The 18,627-nt window shown below is 38.5% G+C and overlaps 1 protein-coding gene across 1 annotated transcript in view; it reads right to left on the bottom strand.

Moving 5' to 3' along the window:
• Nucleotides 1-18,627, bottom strand: part of LOC114062304 (brain-enriched guanylate kinase-associated protein-like) — a 107,676-nt gene that overhangs the window by 57,740 nt on the left and 31,309 nt on the right. The window contains exon 3 of the mRNA XM_027893580.1: nt 3,453-3,481. Within this exon, the coding sequence (XP_027749381.1) occupies nt 3,453-3,481 (29 nt within the window). The remainder of the gene's footprint in view (nt 1-3,452; nt 3,482-18,627) is intronic.

Consider the following 18,627-nt stretch of genomic DNA (forward strand, 5'->3'; position numbering starts at 1 on the left):
TGAAAAAAGAAATAGATCCAAAAAAAAGTATTTAAAAAGGTTAGAAGTAATTAATGCTTAAAGTGACTGTATAACCATATACAGCCAACCTACATAAGTGCAGATCCTCAAGAGGTTTGTGATTAGTAGTTAGCCTTACTTGTGTCTAATGTATTGGTACCTAAGCACTGTGTACTGCTAAGAGTCATCCACAGTGAGAAGACTTCATTGCAGTAACTGATTCTTCTAGTCAAAGTTTTAGCACAACATGGCATGTTTCCATTTCTAGAGGAAGTTGTCCCTCTGTCGGGCTAAGTACTGATAACCTCCCACCTCTGTTTCCTACTGCTCCTTCCACACATAACGCTGTCACAGCAAGCCCCTGCTGAAAAGGACAGCATGTGACATTGCAGGTCACAGCAGCTCCTTGGTCTGCAAGGGGAATTATTACTGTGTTACGTGAGACGAATTGCATCTTTCTGGCTGGATTCTCAGTGAAGGAATGTCACACTAAGGGGTGTATTAGTTTGCTGCACTATTGCTTGTGCTGCCCTGGCTCGGTGAATTTTATGGCTGAATAAAGCATGGGTCACTAGTGGATCAATTTTTCAGGCTCCTGCATTTGGCCTTCTGTCTGAATGGGCCTGGCCACCAGTCCTTGGGGATGTCTCAGATGCATCCCCATTCTCCTGGGTTGGAGAAAGTGTAAAGCACCCAAAGTCTTTCAGAGCTGCCTTCTTAAAATATTTGGCTCTGTGGCCTCCCAAGGACAGTCAGCAGCATCTCTGAAAAGTGTGATTCTATGTACCTATTCTTCCTGTTTAAAAGACTTTCTTCTCTTGAACTGCACTATGGAATGCAAACCTATATTTCTCTAACCCTGAGGTTTGTTAACCTGGCTGCATTGTCCTGTGGTTATCCACCTTGCTCCTCTTCTCCTGTTTCTGTAACAAGGCTTTGGTTTGTTTCCTTTTTGCTCATTCTAGAACCCCTTTCTCCTCCCTCTTTCACATGAGCCTTGTACCCTCTGAGCACCCCCAGGTCCACAGCTGATGTGGGCTCACCCTCTAGTCCTTGGGCCAGCACTATCCCAGGTGATATGGGATGGCATATCCACAGCTGTTAGCAAAAACAGAGTGGGGAAAGAGCTGAACACAGGAGATAGGGCAGAACAAATTCAAGTATCATGTAGGAATGGCTTTTCCAATGATGTTACACTGGTTTCTACATGTAGCAAAAATATACCTCTTTCCTCCCAGCCTTCCATTTTCTCCTTTTTTCTTTCTTTCTTTTCCTAGCTTTAGGTTACCTGTCTTCATGACCCGTGCTTAAAACACAGGGTAATTTTGTTTTTACCTGAGTGCCAGACTTCGGTAAATTTAGAAAAAAATCTAATTCTCTCACGGCTGTGAGTTCACCAGCTATTTAAAATAATTACTCCAGATAGTTTCCTTAAACTACTGAGGATTCTTTCAGTTTGCATCCAAGAGAATGACTACAGACAGGGAGCCTGGAAAAGTTTGGGATGGAGCAGTGCAGCTTCTGCCCTGGGTCCTGCCAGGTCTCTCCCAGCCCAGCTTGCTGTTCTACCCAGGAGCACAGGGAACCCTTGCACTGGCCTTCCACCTGCTTTGGTGACGGGGACAAATATCTGTCAGAATCAACTTCTGCACACAAGAACTGTTAACAGAAAATTTCTTTAACAAACTCCTGAGAGAGCCTAACCCTTCTCTTTTCAGAGTTACAAGCTAAGCTCCTACTTCTTTCAGTAGGGCAGTATAAGCTTTTCCATCTATGCAGTACTCAGGGAGTAAGGACTGAGGTAAGGACTGCTGTGTGGCTGACAGCTGCAAAAATACAGTACTAGAAAAATGGAATGTTATGGGTGTTTATTCTTGTCATAGCAATTTTTTTTTTTCCCCCCCAGTACATTCCACTTGTTCTCCTGGGCTTTGCAGCCCATTATTGCAAGTGTGGCAAGAGCCTGTCTATTAAAAGCAGAGGCCAAGGTATGCTCAGGAAAGTATTACAAGTATCGTATTGCATTTGTCCACATGTGCTTATCAGGTAAACACATAAATATGTATTTGTTTGCATCTTCTAAGAGAGTTATTCATGATATGAGTGTGCATATAGCATAGGTGATCTTGTTTGGAATTTTTACTAAACAGAGGTCCATACACTGAGGCACTTTTTCAGGCATTACTCAGGAAAAACTCACAGCTTTAACATTGTAGTGCTTATATACATGCAAATCCATAATACATTGCACAGTATTTTTCTTTCAGCCCAAAAGTTATTGTACTTTCATTGCCATGAGACACTACAAAAAATGTTCGTCTGAAGTGCTTTAAAATATCTATTCTATTAGAAACTTTCAGACGTCTTCAAGTCCACTGCAAGAGACTTAACCACCTTTTCCTCAAAAGAAAGACAGGATTCTGTTTCCAGCCCAGAATTCATTGAACACTTGGTCAAACTTCTGTCCTTTTGCAGTTGCCAATTCTTCCCCAGGTATTTCTAGAATTCTAGAACTTTTCTGCATTTCTAATAGCTCAGGACAGCCATTCCAAACTGAAGGAATCTAAAAAGTTTTTCTTGGACAACAGTTGACACTAACCAGAGAGTTACCAGGTTCAGAGAAGGAATTTGTGTTTGCTCAATAAAATCAAATAAGATCATAGCCAGTGGTTTTGGTTAAGAAAATAAGTTCCATAAAGTATTGAAAGGGTAGTAAAAAGTTCAGCTCTTACCTAGCAATTTGATAATGTGTTAATAGATGAGATTTTACTAATTTTTAATTTATTTATTAAAAAGGGCTAGAATGCTTTCTTCTTTCTTTTTCTTTCTCAACAACATACACAAAAGCAATATCCCCCAAAGCAGACTTGCACTAGGACATGAGATGGAAAACTTATGTTATAAAACCCATCTCCTTTTGCTTAAAGCAGAGAGATGTGCAGAGAAACTGGTACAGTATGACAACATTTTAAACACAGAGGAGACAAGATTTATCTGGCTGGTATACAGTATAAAACAAAAATCGAACACCAGTGTTACAGTGCTATATTGAAACAAACCACAGTAATTAGATGCTTTGAAGTCAAGCCTATATTTTCTTCAGCTTTTTCATGAATTATTGATCCACTTTCCTCCTTAAATAGAATGGCAAGCTCTTGCAGTAAATGGACAAGTGGCTACAACATTTATATAATCCAATATGCTCTGCAGCTGGCAATAAAACATGTTTGTGAGTAAAACATCCTTTCTGAATTGACATCCCTGCGAAACAGATTTACTAGAACAACCACATTCCTTTTGTCTCTAAAGCACAGCTTGCCTTGCATCATCATGCAATCCAGTATTTTACTCTGATCATATTAAGCAAAATATTTTCCAAAAGCCTGTATCGTGCATTGTGCAACAGAACATTTCTTCGCTATAATGAGATGTAAATAAACTGTCTCACTTACCTTATTTTCTCCATTTCTGCTGCAGAGGCCTACAAGAAATCAAATAATAGGAGCAAGTGAATGAAAGCAAACATTCACTCTGCAGATTTATGCATAGTTAAGGCTTTCCGAATGGTTCTCGACAAGTGGCTACAAAGCGCCGGCAAGCGAACCCCACATCTGCATTAGCCGAAAATAACACTGACAGCTGAAGTGGGGAATAAAGCCGCGCGCGGTGGGAGCCCTGTATACCCACGAGCCATGGGCACCAGAATGACTCAGTTGTAGCGCTGAGGCAGAAAATGGGGAGGGAAAGAAAGAAAAAAAAAAAAAAAAAAAAGCAAGCGGCAGCAAGTAACAGGTTACTGTGCCTCCTAGGTTTCCGAGGGAAAGTTGAAATGCTGTGCTACCCTCTGCGCGGTGGGCATGGCAGCGGGCTGGGCTGGCGGGGAATGACAGTGACTTCATCACACGTGAATTTGGAGCTCAATTCATCATCTCTCACAGAGCCCGACAGATGGAAGGACGCAAGCTTGCCTCCTTAGTGGGAGTTTCGAGTAATCAAATTACTTTCCCCAAGTAATACACTATCTTGACAATTAGCATCTCAATGCATGGAAGCGTTTCGTTAACCCTTTCGCTGCTGCTGCCCCGGGCTGGAGATCCCAGCCCCGGTACCTCCTCCGGTCCCTGCCCCGCCGCTCCAGGCTCCCGTTAACCCTTTGCCCGCGGCTCGGCTCTCCCATAGAGAGAGAGGCTCTCCTTGCACCTTCACAGACCCAGCACAGCCGTGGGTGGTCATTTCATTAATCCGCCTGGTTTCTTTTTACCGTATAGATGCTGTAAATCCCTACTTATCTATGGCACGGAGACTCATTAATCTCTCTGACATTACTTATATCAGAAGCATAGTCTTGTTAACCCTTTGGCTTCTTTTTCATAATTATCTTGCACAGATCCTTACTAGCTGCTCCCATTTCATTTTAGCACAGCACTGGTACAGAATCTCATCAATCCTCCCAGTCCCGCTTCATTGTAACTAAGGAATGAGCACTCGGAGCAATCCTGCAGTCTCTAGAGCCAGATAAATCCCAGCATCACAGAATCTCTTATTTATACTGAAAGCATAGCCATTAATCATGAACACTTTAAACCTTATTGATTAATGGCTAACAATCATATCTGAGTATGAAATAAATTGAAGATTAAAAATAGAGAAATGTAAATTTAATCAGTTAACCAGCAGGAAATTTGTCAAACTGCCTAATAAAACATCCCAAGTGACAAATTGTTGGTACTTCGTTGGGTCACTCATTTTCCCTTTTTCTCATTTACTTTTGATTTGCTGACCAGATAAGTTGTCAGTCAGACTGGTGTTTGCATGGTAATTTCTGATGACAAACATTAAGGATTTTAGGCATTCACCATAACTTGATACATAGGAAACCAGCTGCAGGAAAACCCATCCTCAGTTTCTAGTAACACATGTAATACATGTTTACATGGTCCTTGCAATGCCTGTTGGAATCACAAGGTTGCCTGAGATAACTCTCAGATTTTGAGATTAAAAATCTAACCTAGGCACCATAGTTTCCTTCTCTAATTTATATCTATCCATTGAATCCATGCATATTCTGTAGTATGCAGGAAATAGTTTCAACATTACTTATCAGAAAATGAACTACTGGGGCTTTCTCCCCAGGTGTGAGAAGCTATTGGCAGACCCAATGAACTTGCCAGTTTGGCTCTCCAGAGATGGACTTTCATAAACTGTCCTAATCATCATGTTGCTGCCATTTTGGAGAGACTGGACATAATTTTCTTCAGGGCTTCTTACTATTGTTATACCTTGAACTCTGGGAGTCACCCAAGAAGACTGGGTACTCAGAGTATCTGATTTCAGAACTTCTATTATGGCAGTATCTGCAGACATGAGGGGAAGCTACCCGGCCTTGGGCCTTACTTTTGTCTAGTGCTTTGAATATTGCTGCACTCATGGGGTCAGTGTGGGGGTTGCTTTGTGTGATTAAAGCAAAAGATGGAGAAGAGGAGCTGTAGACTGATATTCTGGTGATACTCATCTGTGAATGCAGGTGAGTCATTGGCTGCCAATCCTGACAGGAAATTAGTGGGGGAGAAAAAACACAGCAAATGTCTAACACCAAAACAAACAAGAAACCTAAACCAAGCTGCAATTAATTTTTTTTTCCTGGTAGAGCTGTTTTTCTTTTCCTGGTAGGGCTGGTTTTTTACCTCCTCACAGTAAAAGCTGCTTGTTTCATGTAACAAGGTCAATTTTCCTTCGGACCAGCAAGGATGTTCTCCTCAGCCTTTCCCTGGCAGTCTGTGCAGTAAAGAGATGGCTTCTCTCTGATGTGGGAGCAATGGGTTCATATCAATCCTCCTCAAGGAGAATGCTCTGACTCAGGTCAGAGGCCTTTCTGGGCTGCAGCACTGCAATGCTCTATTACAGCTTTTGATGGGGATCCACATCTAGTAAATAAATAAGAGCACATGAGGACTACAGTCTGCATGTTCTTCAGGGGAATGCCCTAGCTCTCAGGCCAGAGAGCCAAATGAGCATAGAGAAACTAGAGACAGTGAAACAAAGATAGCAGCATCTGTAGAAATATAGCTTTAATCCCAAGCAGTTTATTTTCTCAGAGTTTTGTTCCTTAGGAAGGTCCTTTTTTTCATCCATTTTTTTCATCTTTTATTTTTCTTCTTCTTCCTTTTCTTCCTCTTCTCCCTTTTTTATTTTTATTTTGTTTCTTCTCCCCACCGCCAAAAAAAAGCGTTAGCAATTCACAACTGTTTTAAAAGTCTGTGGTCTTCTAAAACAGCTCTGTTGCCACAAGGTGACATTTTTGCTAAGGCAAAATTGCTTTTCCTAGCCAGATCCCTGCCATTGATTTAGCCTGTGGAAGTTTAGAGGTTACATCATCCTCCCACTGCTCTCTATGAAGTCTGAAATATCCTACTAAATTGATTTTAAAATATATTCTAAACGGATCTGAAATGCCACTTTTAGGACTGATCTTATCCTGAAAGTCTTGTGAGACATATTTCAATCAGAAAGAGTGAAGTAAAGGTTGGTGTAAGAATGTCCTTAGCATTATGTCATTCATAAATTGCTGCTTGATAGTGTGTTAATTCATTTCAAGTAATTCTTGATGCCTAAACTGAGCAGTGATTGAAGCTGTGTGATTTTTTAATGAAATATTTAAAATTAAATCAGTAATTACCCTTAATTACAAAAATATCAGGTGTGATTTATTTGCCTGCTTTTTTTTTAATTTTATTTTTTAAACAATATCAATGCAGTGTGACTAAATAATTTATTTAATCAGCCTAAAAATAACAATTTTTGCTTTTAACAAAAAGTTTGGCCCAAGTATTTCAATAACCTACATTTTCATATACAACCTCTTAAAATACTGAGACTGGTTTGAACATTTTACTTTTTACAGAAATATTTGGTATGGCAACTTTGCCTCGAAGGGCTTTCGGGTAATACTTAAAAGTACTGATAGAGACCTGATTTTTTTTCAAGTATTTGAAGGAAGCAAGTGTAAAACAACTGAACTGTCAAGTGTCTCCTTTTCTGGTGCTGCTGAACATTTAAAAGTCCATTTTGGAGCAGATTTTTAAAAAACAAATCAGCTATCTATTTTTTTTTTTTTTAATATAATCCCCCACCTCTCACTTATTTTTTCTTTGAGAATAAAGTCATTTCCTGGCTTGGATGAATGCATGGATGCTGTTAATGGAAACCCCTGGAAATCTAACTGTGTTTTTTACCCTCTTTAGAATATGGTTATTGCTTTTTAGACAGCATGACAACCTCTAAGTTGTTTTCAAGTCAACAGACTGAATAAAGAATATTGTGATCCCCTAAGTTTTTCTTTCCATGTTTCATTAATGAGTCAAGCAACCTCAAGATGATGGCAGAATTTTCTTAGTCACTGACATGCATAAAATTTTATATAACAATCCAATTCTTTGATATTTTTGTTCTATGATCAATGTCTATAGTATTTATTATTGGACAAAAACCTTGTTAAATAAAATAAGAAGTCGTGTTCTATCATGGTCTATCTATCATTCTACTTAGTTGAAATTGTGTTTATGTTTTACTTCCTCTCCTGTATGATAACTTTCTGAGGGACAAGCAATCATGAGATTTCAGATCTTTCAGATGTCTAATGAAATTTCCTTCTCCTAAGATCTTGAGGTTAATTTTTATCCTTCTGCATGTTCCTAATGTATGTGTGAAAAAAAGAGAGGTACCTTGGAGGTGAATTTTTTATTTTAATTATTACTTTTTGGAAAGAGCTATTTAATTTTAGAGAGAGGGACAGGACCCAGAGCCTGGCTAAGTGCTCACCAATTCTTCCCATAGTGTTCAGTGGACTTTGATAACAACAAGCCAACGTCCCAACCCAAACGTACAAGAAAAGAAAGAGTAGCAGGAAGTTACTCATTTAGTCTGACTGTTTTTACTCAGACTTGTTTATTATTGTGGAACTTACTTTCTGTAGTGGGGAAAGCTGTAAATTAGAGTTCACTCACAACTAAAGTCATCTGAACTTCTGGCATATTTATAAACTGCCACATGTTTTCAATCCAACTGTATTACTTCAACATTTCTTTTGTGCTCACAGTTGTACTAAACTTTTATTGATAGGAACTGCTGTGGCCCTTTCCCTTTTATTTCCTATAGAGTACAAGAGTTAAAGATTTAATTTAACAAAAATTACAGACTACATATTTTGATAGGATCAATCTTTAATTAGACTCTTAATCAATTTTTAGAGATTTCTTTTATAGGCTTTAAAGTACCACAAGCACTGACTGAAGAAGGACTAAAATTTTATCCATAAATAATAATAGAGCTGGAGGAAATGTCCCCTTCATTTGGTTTGGCTTTGTGTATTGAGTGTATCTGATAGATGTTTACAAAAAAAGAAGAATCTTTCTGTAAAACTCTTGCCTGAAATTGTCATGGAGATACACAGAAAACTGAGCCCAACTCTCCATGATTGCCACTCTAATAGATATTTACTGTAATAGGTATTTTTTTCAGAAAGCATGTCCTCCAAGCATATCTCCACACTATAGGCCATAAAACATGTCCACTATTCTCAGACTGTCTTAAGATAGTCAATATATTAAAGGTGAAGAGGCTTAACACTGAGAGAAGAAGGCAGAAGATGGCAAGAATAACAGCCTATACCCCTGCAGTACTAAGGAGCTTGTTGGGACCACTGGACATTTCCCCTTGGGAAGAGGAACACCATACATATCAGAAAGAATGGGAGAGTTCCATTCAACTATGTAGGTTTTGCATGTCTGACATGAGGAAAAGCATTAGTCAACCAGTTTAGGCATAAGTAATGACAAGTAGGTCATCCCAAATCTCTCAACACCACCAAGAGTAGAACTGCACCTTCCCAGCATTCCTTCCCTATCTGACACCAACTTCTGATGTTTCTTAGGGTGAAAAACTAAATCCCCCACAGCAAAATTAAATGATAAATAAAAATTCAGATGTTTGGGACTAACTGCATGCAGCAAAGGTATGGCATAAATGGAGCTAACTTAGTAAAGAAATATATAAATTGTCTTTTTAATTCTTAGAGCAGAGTCCTAAGTTCAACACCCAAAGTTTTACCACTGTATCAGAGCATCCCTACTTTGTCATGCAGTGTCCATAAGGCTGCTGGGATCCATCTTGAAACAGCTGGATTTGTTTTTCCCCTCTGTTTTTCTGAACACTACTAAACTGATTGAAATCAGAGGGTGATTTTAACCATGTTAAATTTTGCATGACCAGTTGTCTGTTTGGTGTTGTACCAATTTTATGTTTAAAGCTTTTCACTCCCACTTTATTTTTACATTCCCATATGTATTTATGAAGAGATGTTTTATTTGAGAAGGAAAAAAAGATGTGATTCTTTGACTGCTCTCAGAAGATCATACTCCTTTCCCCCAGTCATTTCAGTATCCTTTCTCTGGATCTGTTCCAAATTACCTTAAATCTGAATTGAAAGTGGGTGATCAGAGTCTATATCATGTACAAACCACCTTGGCAGTACCTTGTATAATAATGTGAATGCTTCAGTGACTCTAAAGAGAATAATCTGCAGTACCTCTTAGTCTTGTCTCAGATTCCTTGTGGTTCTATCACACTGGAGGCTCATAACTGTTTTACAGTCTAACAGTACAACTAGATCTCTGTTTCTCTGCTGCTGCCAAGTGATGAGCTCCACAACATGAAATCTTTATGTGGATGGCTTTGTTTTAAATTAAAAATCAGTTTCCATTATTCTGCTTATAAATACAGTAGTTCTTACATGAGCTTCCAAGTTGTTGACAATACCATGCAATACCTTTATTATTTACGCAAACCTCTTTATTGGCTCAGAGTCATTAGAAAGAATTTGCCACAGCTTGTGTCTAAAACCTTCTTGCTAACTTCCAATAACCCCTTCCCAACCTGACAGACTTCCTTTTTAACATATTATTTTTTTCTTTTACATACAATTTTCATTCAGGTTAATAATCTTGAATTACTCTCCATTTTGTAAATTTTAGACAGTAATTCTCAACTGAGCATTTTATGAACTGCTTCATGCAAATCTAGATGGATCAGAACTCATTTGTTGAGTATGAAATTGCTTCTCTTAATGAAAAGTTACTTGTCGTAAATCTTTTTGCGTTTTGTGCCATTTCCCTGCATCCTTGATTGCTCAGCTTGACCATGAAACCTTCACTCCTTGTTACATTTTCTCCTAACCTCTTAGAATATATTTGTACCATCTCACATGGTGAAAAGCTTTGCTTTTGAGATTGCTATTCCTTGTGTCAATTGATCAGGATTTTTGGCTGGGGATTACCACAGGATTCTTGATATCACCAGAGTGAACAGTCTTAGTTTGAATCTGCCTTAATTATGGTTTCTGTTAACAGAAGATTTCTGTTAAACCCTCCTCATCCTTACTCAGATATCCTCTAAATATTCCCTGTTCACTATCATTCTTACTGAAGGATGAGGCAGGGAATCTCTTTAATAACTGGACAACGTCTAGGTTATTCTGAACTTCTGTCTGACCTTCACCATACACTATCTCCTCTCTTTTTATTTTTCTGTCTATATGGTTGAAGACCTTTTCAGAACTAATGTATTAAAAATCATTTGTAAGTTCCAACTTCATCGAAATTTTGGCTGAATGAGACTGGGGAATAATCACAACAGAAATGAGATAAAAAGAAATATGGGAAATTTTTCTCAGAATAGACATTTAAATCCTCTGTGACACATACTGCATGTGTGAACATGTGTCAAATAACCACAAATCAAATCGAAACTGTAACCTGCTTCCCTTTTGCATGGCTGAGAAAACATAGTATTCTCAAACTGGTTTATTTCCCAATATTTTAGAATCTTTGTTTTGGTTTCTTAGCTTCATTTTCACTCTGTAAAGTGTCGGAGCCAGAATCACAACAGGAGTGAATTAGCAGAGCTCCACTGAAATCAAGTCTTGCTGATTTGTACCACTAGATGTTCTGCTTATAAGGGGCTGTTTCCGTAAGTCAAGCTGATTTCTGTCATACCCAGTATCCTCAAGTAGCATGCAGTGCCATAGTCCCTCTCAAAAAATGGTCCCAAAAGAATCTACACCTCTTCTCCATGTCACTTGGCACACCATCCAGTGAAACCTGAACAAAGACTATTGAAAACAGGAGGCTTCCTGCCTTAAAATGACAGTTCAGACTTGGATTGTTCAGTATATTTCTTCTCAATCACATTATTCGAACTAACTAACTAACTAACTAACTAACTAACTAACTAACTAACTAACTAACTAACTAACTAACGCATGTAACTAACATGGTTAAAAGCTTGGTTTTTATTAAAATAAGTCATTAGCAAAGATGAGGATCCACAGTGCTTGGAGCTGTGCGAACTTCTCATATGAAGAGGAAAGCTGTTCCCAGGCAGTCTGATCAACTAAAATAGAGACAGATACGTACAGTATTTTTGTTTCCTTTATAATGCAGAGACACAGCAGTGCTTGTGAGAATGGATCCATGAACTGTTTTCTTTACAGTTGTTCAGCATCATATGATGCCACCACATTACAAAAGGGCAAAATGGTGAGGTGAAGCCACACTTCTTGCCCAACTGACCCTCTGTACACTTCAGTTCTAGCTAGCATGACTCCAGTGTGACCTCACCAGCTACAGTATAATAGAAAATATTGTGAGTGGAGACTGAGGAGCCAGAGGAAAATGCAATCTTGCTGACTAAATAGACTGTATGTCTCTTAAACTAATATATAAGACTACTGACTGGACATTGCCAGTATACATATGTGGGTGACTATAACACAGACATTGGTAACTGCAATTACAGACATGATATTAAAGCATTTAGTTACAGGACTTGTCATTAAAAAAGCTCCTGTTTGCCAATAGACAGTATAAAGTGATATCTGAGACAGTCAGGAGTAACTGCAATATCCTGGTGCACTGACTCCTGACTGGTTAAGGATGGCTTTCTACTGAGTGGGACCAAAGCTTGGGTTGTTATGATCCAGGATGGCATATGAATTCCAACATAGTTGCTCCTATGAATTTCTGTGATTGCATCTTTATACCTCTACATATGTCCCTACATAATGAAGATGTTTTGTTCATGAATGTTGACGACGGAAGGTGGGAGAGAGAGATGAGGGGGGGAGCAAAGCTGCAAAATTCATACATCCTACACTTGTAGAACTCTGTTTGTTACAAAACATGCATTTTATGTTCTAACTACATCTATATCTATCTAGGTGATAAATCATATGGGGTCCTGTTAAATAAAACTTCCCTTTTCATTCTTCTTATTATGGTGCCTTGTGTTCAGCGCCATCCCTAAAGGAAAGGTTCAGAGGAAGGCAAGGAGTGCTAAGATAGCTAAAAAACTTGCTAGCAAAACTCAGAATGCAATGAGTAAAGATTCTTTTTTTTTCCAAACAGGGTAAGAATGGCTGTAAGGAGAAAGGAAATTAGCCGTTTTTCATGTTCAAAGTGGATTAAAAAGGAAATAATGGATTCAAAGTGAAGATGAAAATATGGAGAAAATGTTGGGGGATAATTTTAATCGCAGAGACAGTTTTGTACTGAGGGGATTTCCCATATTACCTGTGAGATGTCCCATAAAGATTGGAAGAATCTACATGCAATTTTCCTTTCCTGTGGCAGGAGGACAGCCTAGATACCTTTCATGGTCCCTTCTGTGTCTTCTGAGTCCACAAAGAAAGGACAACATAAATCAGTGTAAATATTTCTTCCACAAACAGAATTTTTCCTATGCTTTACTGCCTTCAACATGAGTCAGTTCCTAAGGCACCATTGATTCCCCGTACCCATACACTGGGGAGTTGAGTAAGTCTCCTAAAAGTAGGACATTTGTGTTCATGACTTTTGTCACTTATGAACTCGTCTGTGGACAGGGAAGAGTAAAATAAACAAGGTGCAGCTATAAACCCAGACAATATCACAGATATTTCCTTCAAAAGAAAGGCGAACTTCAAAGCTTTCACTTCTCCTGTCACAGCCCTGGTGGAAAACAGTATCTGTTTATTGATTCCCCTTATTTTTCATCCTGCTTCCAACCAGCGTGTGTGGGGCTTCAAAGTCGTACCAGTGGCGCTACGTCTATTTCTGGAACAACAGTTATTCCAGTGAATAAAAAAGCCATGGCCTATGATAGATCACTTGGATTTTTGCCTGTAATTGTTTAAGAGAACTTTACTTAAGCAATAAAAGAATGAGGCCAGAGAATAATATTAAGGAGATCTTTGATCTTTCTCCTTCAAACCAGTCTCTCTCTTTACCAAAGAAATAGGATTTTCCTAATAATATTATGTATGAGATAAAAAAAATCTCCCCAAACCCAGGGCAGACTAAAAGGGAATTAGGATGTTACTTGAATCAAATGAACTAGTCACCACTTTGGTTTATGTGCCAGGAAAGTATAAATATGGGAGCTCCTATTCCTAGAAGTGCTGTTGGTTGATGCTGGTTTTCTTTTTACACCAGTGAAAAACCTGCTTGGTACATTTTTGCCCTCAGTTGTCTTAGGGCACAGGCAAATTATGCATCTGTAAAACAAGCATATCTCAGTCCTTCACTGTTAAATTGTAGTGCCTTCTGCTATCCACCTAGAGGTGAAGAGATGATGAGGTATCATTATATATTCATAATATACATATACATAATATGTAGATGTATTTATATGGATAACTCATGGAGAGCTTTAAGATAGTGAATATTTATTGCCATAAAATTAATCCGCTAGATAAGATACCTATTTTACAGAAAGCTCGAGTTCCTTAAGGCAGTCCTAAGGCCAGACAGTAACGTTAAGAGGCAGAACAGACTGGAACTTTACTCTCCCAAGTCTTCAGCTAATTTTTTAACTACTTAATCTGTCTCTTTCTTCACTACTTTTTAGGCAGGGTATGAAAGTAAGAAAAGCTCTTTTTGCCAGCTCCTCTCTGCACTCCTGCCTAAGAACCAGCCAGATACTCACTCTGATATTGTCTAGTAAGTAAGGTAAGGTATTTCCTAAGGTGTAGTGATTTTTGTTTCTGCAAAGCCACAGTATTACTGGTGTGTGTCAGCATTGCTGAGTCCACTGGTGTAATTATAATAATTTTAAGTATAAGGTGACTTCTATGCTGTACTTGGATGGTGTTTTAATTGCTAGAGGGTCGTAAGAGGTCTTTTTATTTTCACTGCACTGTGCATTAGCATTCTTCTCAGGGGTTCTTTTCTGCGAGTTTAAAGAAGTCTGTTCTTACTCCTACACAAAACGTGGAATTGTTAGGCTTTACTGTGGAGACATTAAATCAGACTCTCGAGATTCCTTTGTCGAAAAGGAAGCTGTATTGTTAAAATTACATCTGGCTTTTGCACGTGTCACATTTCACAGGAGCATTGAGCCTGTATTATCTAGGGGCTTTGCTTGCAGTCTTTCTTCACACAGTGCTATTTTTAGATTTTCGTACTGTTGGAATTCAATAGTCTAGTTGTCAAGGCAAGCAAAAGAAGATAGTTAAGGTTGAATTTGTCAATGATTCAGCCATGTTCATTGCTACTATTACTATATAATCTTACCATAGTGGGGGACAAATACCACATTCAGGACATTTAATTGCATGGAACTGTCAGGTTTTAGATTGAAATTATAAAGTGCTTAAATATAATTACAGATTGGGTTTGAATCATTACAGAATAAGTAGAAGGTGGGGGAAGCTGTAGTTTTTCTGAAAGCAATGACAGTCACCTACACTGTGACTTCAGCTAGAATTTTATCCTTTCTTCCTCTCTCCTGACCATTTTGTCCCTAAAAGAACTTTTTTCAAATACCTTTACAGTTACAGGCAGAAGAAAAGAGTTTGGCTGTACTGTTAGATGAGGACAGTGAAGGATCAAATCAGAACTCTGTTCTGACCTGGTGTACGTTAAGAAATTAAGGCATTTGCAGTTAAACAGAATCAGGATTGAAATCCATGAAAACCCTGGCTCCAGTGGGCTACAAATTGGGGGTTAATATTCTGATGTTACATGGAATAACTGAAAAGCCATGAATGAGAAAATAGACATTATTCTTCATAGGTGAATACCTTTGTAATGTATACCTATTTAAACAGTACTAAAGGCAATGATCCAGTAGAGCATAAAAGCCATATACAGTTCTCATCACAAGTGTCATTTCATTGAAAACAGTGTGCTCTTGTGCTTAGCAGAGCTCCTGTGTCATAAAGAATACAGAATTTCAAAGATCACCAAATTATAAACCTCAGTGATTTCCAAGATTCTTACTATGCCCTCTCAGTCACTGTAATAAAAACACTCTGATTTAGCAGATATGGGATATTTCCTTTAATTAAGTTAAAATTAGGAGATGCAATCAATGTGGCAAAAACTCCACTGTGGCACTCCTCTCACTGAGTGTATGTATTCTGATATGTTTAGGTGCTGGGCATACCAATGCACTTGCTGTTGCCATAGCTGTAAGACGGGACGTCCCAAAGCTGCAGGTGGTAAAGGTGCTAGTTTGAGGTTGCTCTGGGTGCAGATTGTCTAAGATAATGGAAATGGCAAGGGTGGGTATGGCAAAACCCTCCCTTGGAACTGTCTTTAATGAGCTCTTTCCGTGCTGGCAGAAACTTGTCAGCACAATGAAAACAAGTTTTTATATATCAGACACCAAGGTACTATTGATTTAAAAAGGATTTAAGGGTGGTATATTATAGATACAAGATAAAATACCAACTTGGAGAAATCCAGCAACTCTTAAATTTTCCTGTTCTACAAACTTAAGCTCAAATCACAATTTTAAAAAAATAAGCCATAAACTTCAGTTGTTTGAGTGCTGTCTGGCAGGAAAACCTGATTATTGCCAGTTTGCTCTTTGCAGTGTGGAAGATTTGCAGGACGAAGTATCAGTCTCCTAGCAACCATAGATCCTCTAAGAATCTTCTCTTTGATAGTTCTTAAAATATGTTAATGCCACTAGATATTGCAAAATAAAACATTGGGATCCACACCTAATGAAAAGAGGAATTTTGATTTATATCTTCAGTCCAGAATAACAATGCAGTGGTCGACAACCGTAGCGCAGTTCTGACAGTGACTCAATCCAGTTTGGGCTGCTAACCATTTTTGTTTTGTTTTTTTTTTAATTAGATTCTTATTACTAAATCCCAATAGTGCAAATGTTTATACACACAAATGGGTATACAAGTAGTCCCAGTGAACTTCATGTGACTATTTATGTGTTTAATTATTTGCTGGACTGAAGATTTACTGTCTGAATTTCAGTGGGCAATATTTTAAAGGACTGCTCCTCTCTTTTCCCCTGGTTATCTACAGGCATCTTATTAGGAGATTATTCCCTGACAATCTGTTATACATATGCTGAGAAATAGAGAATTTAAATCTTGAAAGCAAAGTTCAAAGCACACATTCTCATGGGAGGTTTTGATTCAGCAATTATGTTGTCCTCAGAGCATCTACAGAGTGCATCGCCCCTCCAAAGTGCAGTAAATTGTTAAGGGTGAAGCCCTGAGAGCAGGAGGGAAATAAAATAGGAGCAGGCATGCTAATCAATTCAAATGCCTACTACAAAGGACAGCTGCAGTGGTGTGCCAGGAGACATCAAAAGGGCTACACAGATGTAAGCCAGCCCAGGATGCAAGACTCTGCATTTAATGTGGAATCCCAAAGGATTTATTCATGCTGCTGCATTGCTATTTTTAATGAATGAAGCACGAAGGACCTTAGTGCCTGGCAGAACTTATTGGAAAGGAGTGAAATTCCAGATTTCTGAAAAATACGGAGGAGAGTTCACAAATGTTTTTTGAAAGGGATTGTCCCCCCTCAACTACATCTTTCTGAAGAGACAGAAGAATTGAAAGAACAAACTGTATTAAATAAGTTGTCAGGAATCTTGGAATTAGCAAAAACGGATCTTCCCATATGGAGCTGTGCTATAATGAACACCTGTATGCTAAGCCTCTGAAGAGTAGTTGAGATAGAGAGTAGCATTTCTCATCCATTTCTTGTTGATTATTGTCTAAGTGCTATAGAATCTCATTAATTTGGTCTTTATTACGTTTGTTAAAGAGGCTTCTCTTAGAGGAAAAAGGCTTCCCCATATTACTTTTATAGGCAAAAGACAACTGGCCATTTGTGGTCAGAATATCTGACTGGCTTATTTGAGAGTGAAAAAAGAGTTGATAGAACAGAAGTGAAGCACATGAGAGGCAGTGTCATGTCTGTCTCCTCCAGAGAAGCAGAGCCTGAGCTCTTGAGTGGCAGAAGAAGGGAACTTTCCTTCTATTTAAAGCATTTCTATTTGTAGCATATTGAAAAGAACTGCCACTAATTTCTATTCATGTAATCAGTAAGCAAAGCTACAGTAAAATGGAGAGGGATTCTCCAGGTAACAAAGTCCTCTGTAACTGAGGACTAGTGCTTTCTTTTGAGTAATTATAAACAGGTACTTCTAGATCTTCTAGACTTCTGTAACTGCTAAGAAATATTGCAGACCTCTGATTGTGGTCTTGTATGGAGCTCTGACATTCAGAATCTTTTTAAAAGTTACTGCAAAGGCAAGGAAATTTCATTCTGTTAATTCTCTGATGTGTGCTGTCTGTGGATACAGCCATGCAGATGATTATGGCAGTGTTCTAAAAGGAAAGCTTTTTACAAACTTTATTTATTTATAAGTGAGATTATAAGTGAACAACCAAGATCATAAAGAGGTCTAAGATATTTCTCTCTTTTTATCCTACCCCTCAACTAGCAAAAAACGATGGTAGAATTTCGTGACTGTAAAGGAATATCTTTTTTTTCTATTCAACAAGATCTTCTTTCTTAATGTCTGCATCATTATTTAGCACAACAGTACAACTTGCCCCCACATCAGGGAAGTTTGATTTCTTGCTATATGGCAGACATATTGTACAGACTGTCCTCTTTTGTGACCCCATATGATTTCTGAGTCACAGACCATATGTGAAGCAGTGCTATTGACCAAGGTCAGTCAGTCTTCTGTTCACATCCCAGGTGGCTGCTGTTGAGACAAGAAAAAGGGATTGAAACATAAGAAGAACCTATCAAAAGGCTATAGAGAGAAGAAGAATGGGGAGGTATCAAATAATGACAGCCTACACCTGCAAACATGTCATGTTATACAAACAAATTTGTAAGAGCAGTATTGTTGCCTTAAAAATGTGTCTTCCAGTGCTTTGCTAGGTTAATGGTTTTCTGATGAATACCTGACAGAGTTGTGGAACAGAGAGGTTCTGTCTTTTCCCAAACTGCAGAGACGTTACAGAACTGCTCTCTTTTGCAAGAGGTCAACAGAAAGTCAATGAATTCTGAGTGCTTGTGGAAGAAATGCTTTTAATATGGGCCATGGAAAGTTCTCCCTTGCCAAGTGGCAATGAAAGAGACTGCGCAGGCCACATCAGAGTGACTTCAGCCAGAGTGTCCTTATTAATTACTCCAAAAGAACTATCTATCTGGATACATACAAATGGAAAGAAAGCGGGAGTCAAGGAATTTACTCTGCTGCCACCAGAAGTAACGTTTTGAGGGTGGGTTTTCTTTAGTTGTTATTTTTTCAAAG

The sequence above is a fragment of the Empidonax traillii genome, unplaced genomic scaffold, assembly GCF_003031625.1.
Source record: "Empidonax traillii isolate 1590-97213 ecotype Southwest subspecies unplaced genomic scaffold, ASM303162v1 scaffold398:size1781980, whole genome shotgun sequence".
Taxonomy (NCBI): Eukaryota; Metazoa; Chordata; class Aves; order Passeriformes; family Tyrannidae; genus Empidonax; species Empidonax traillii.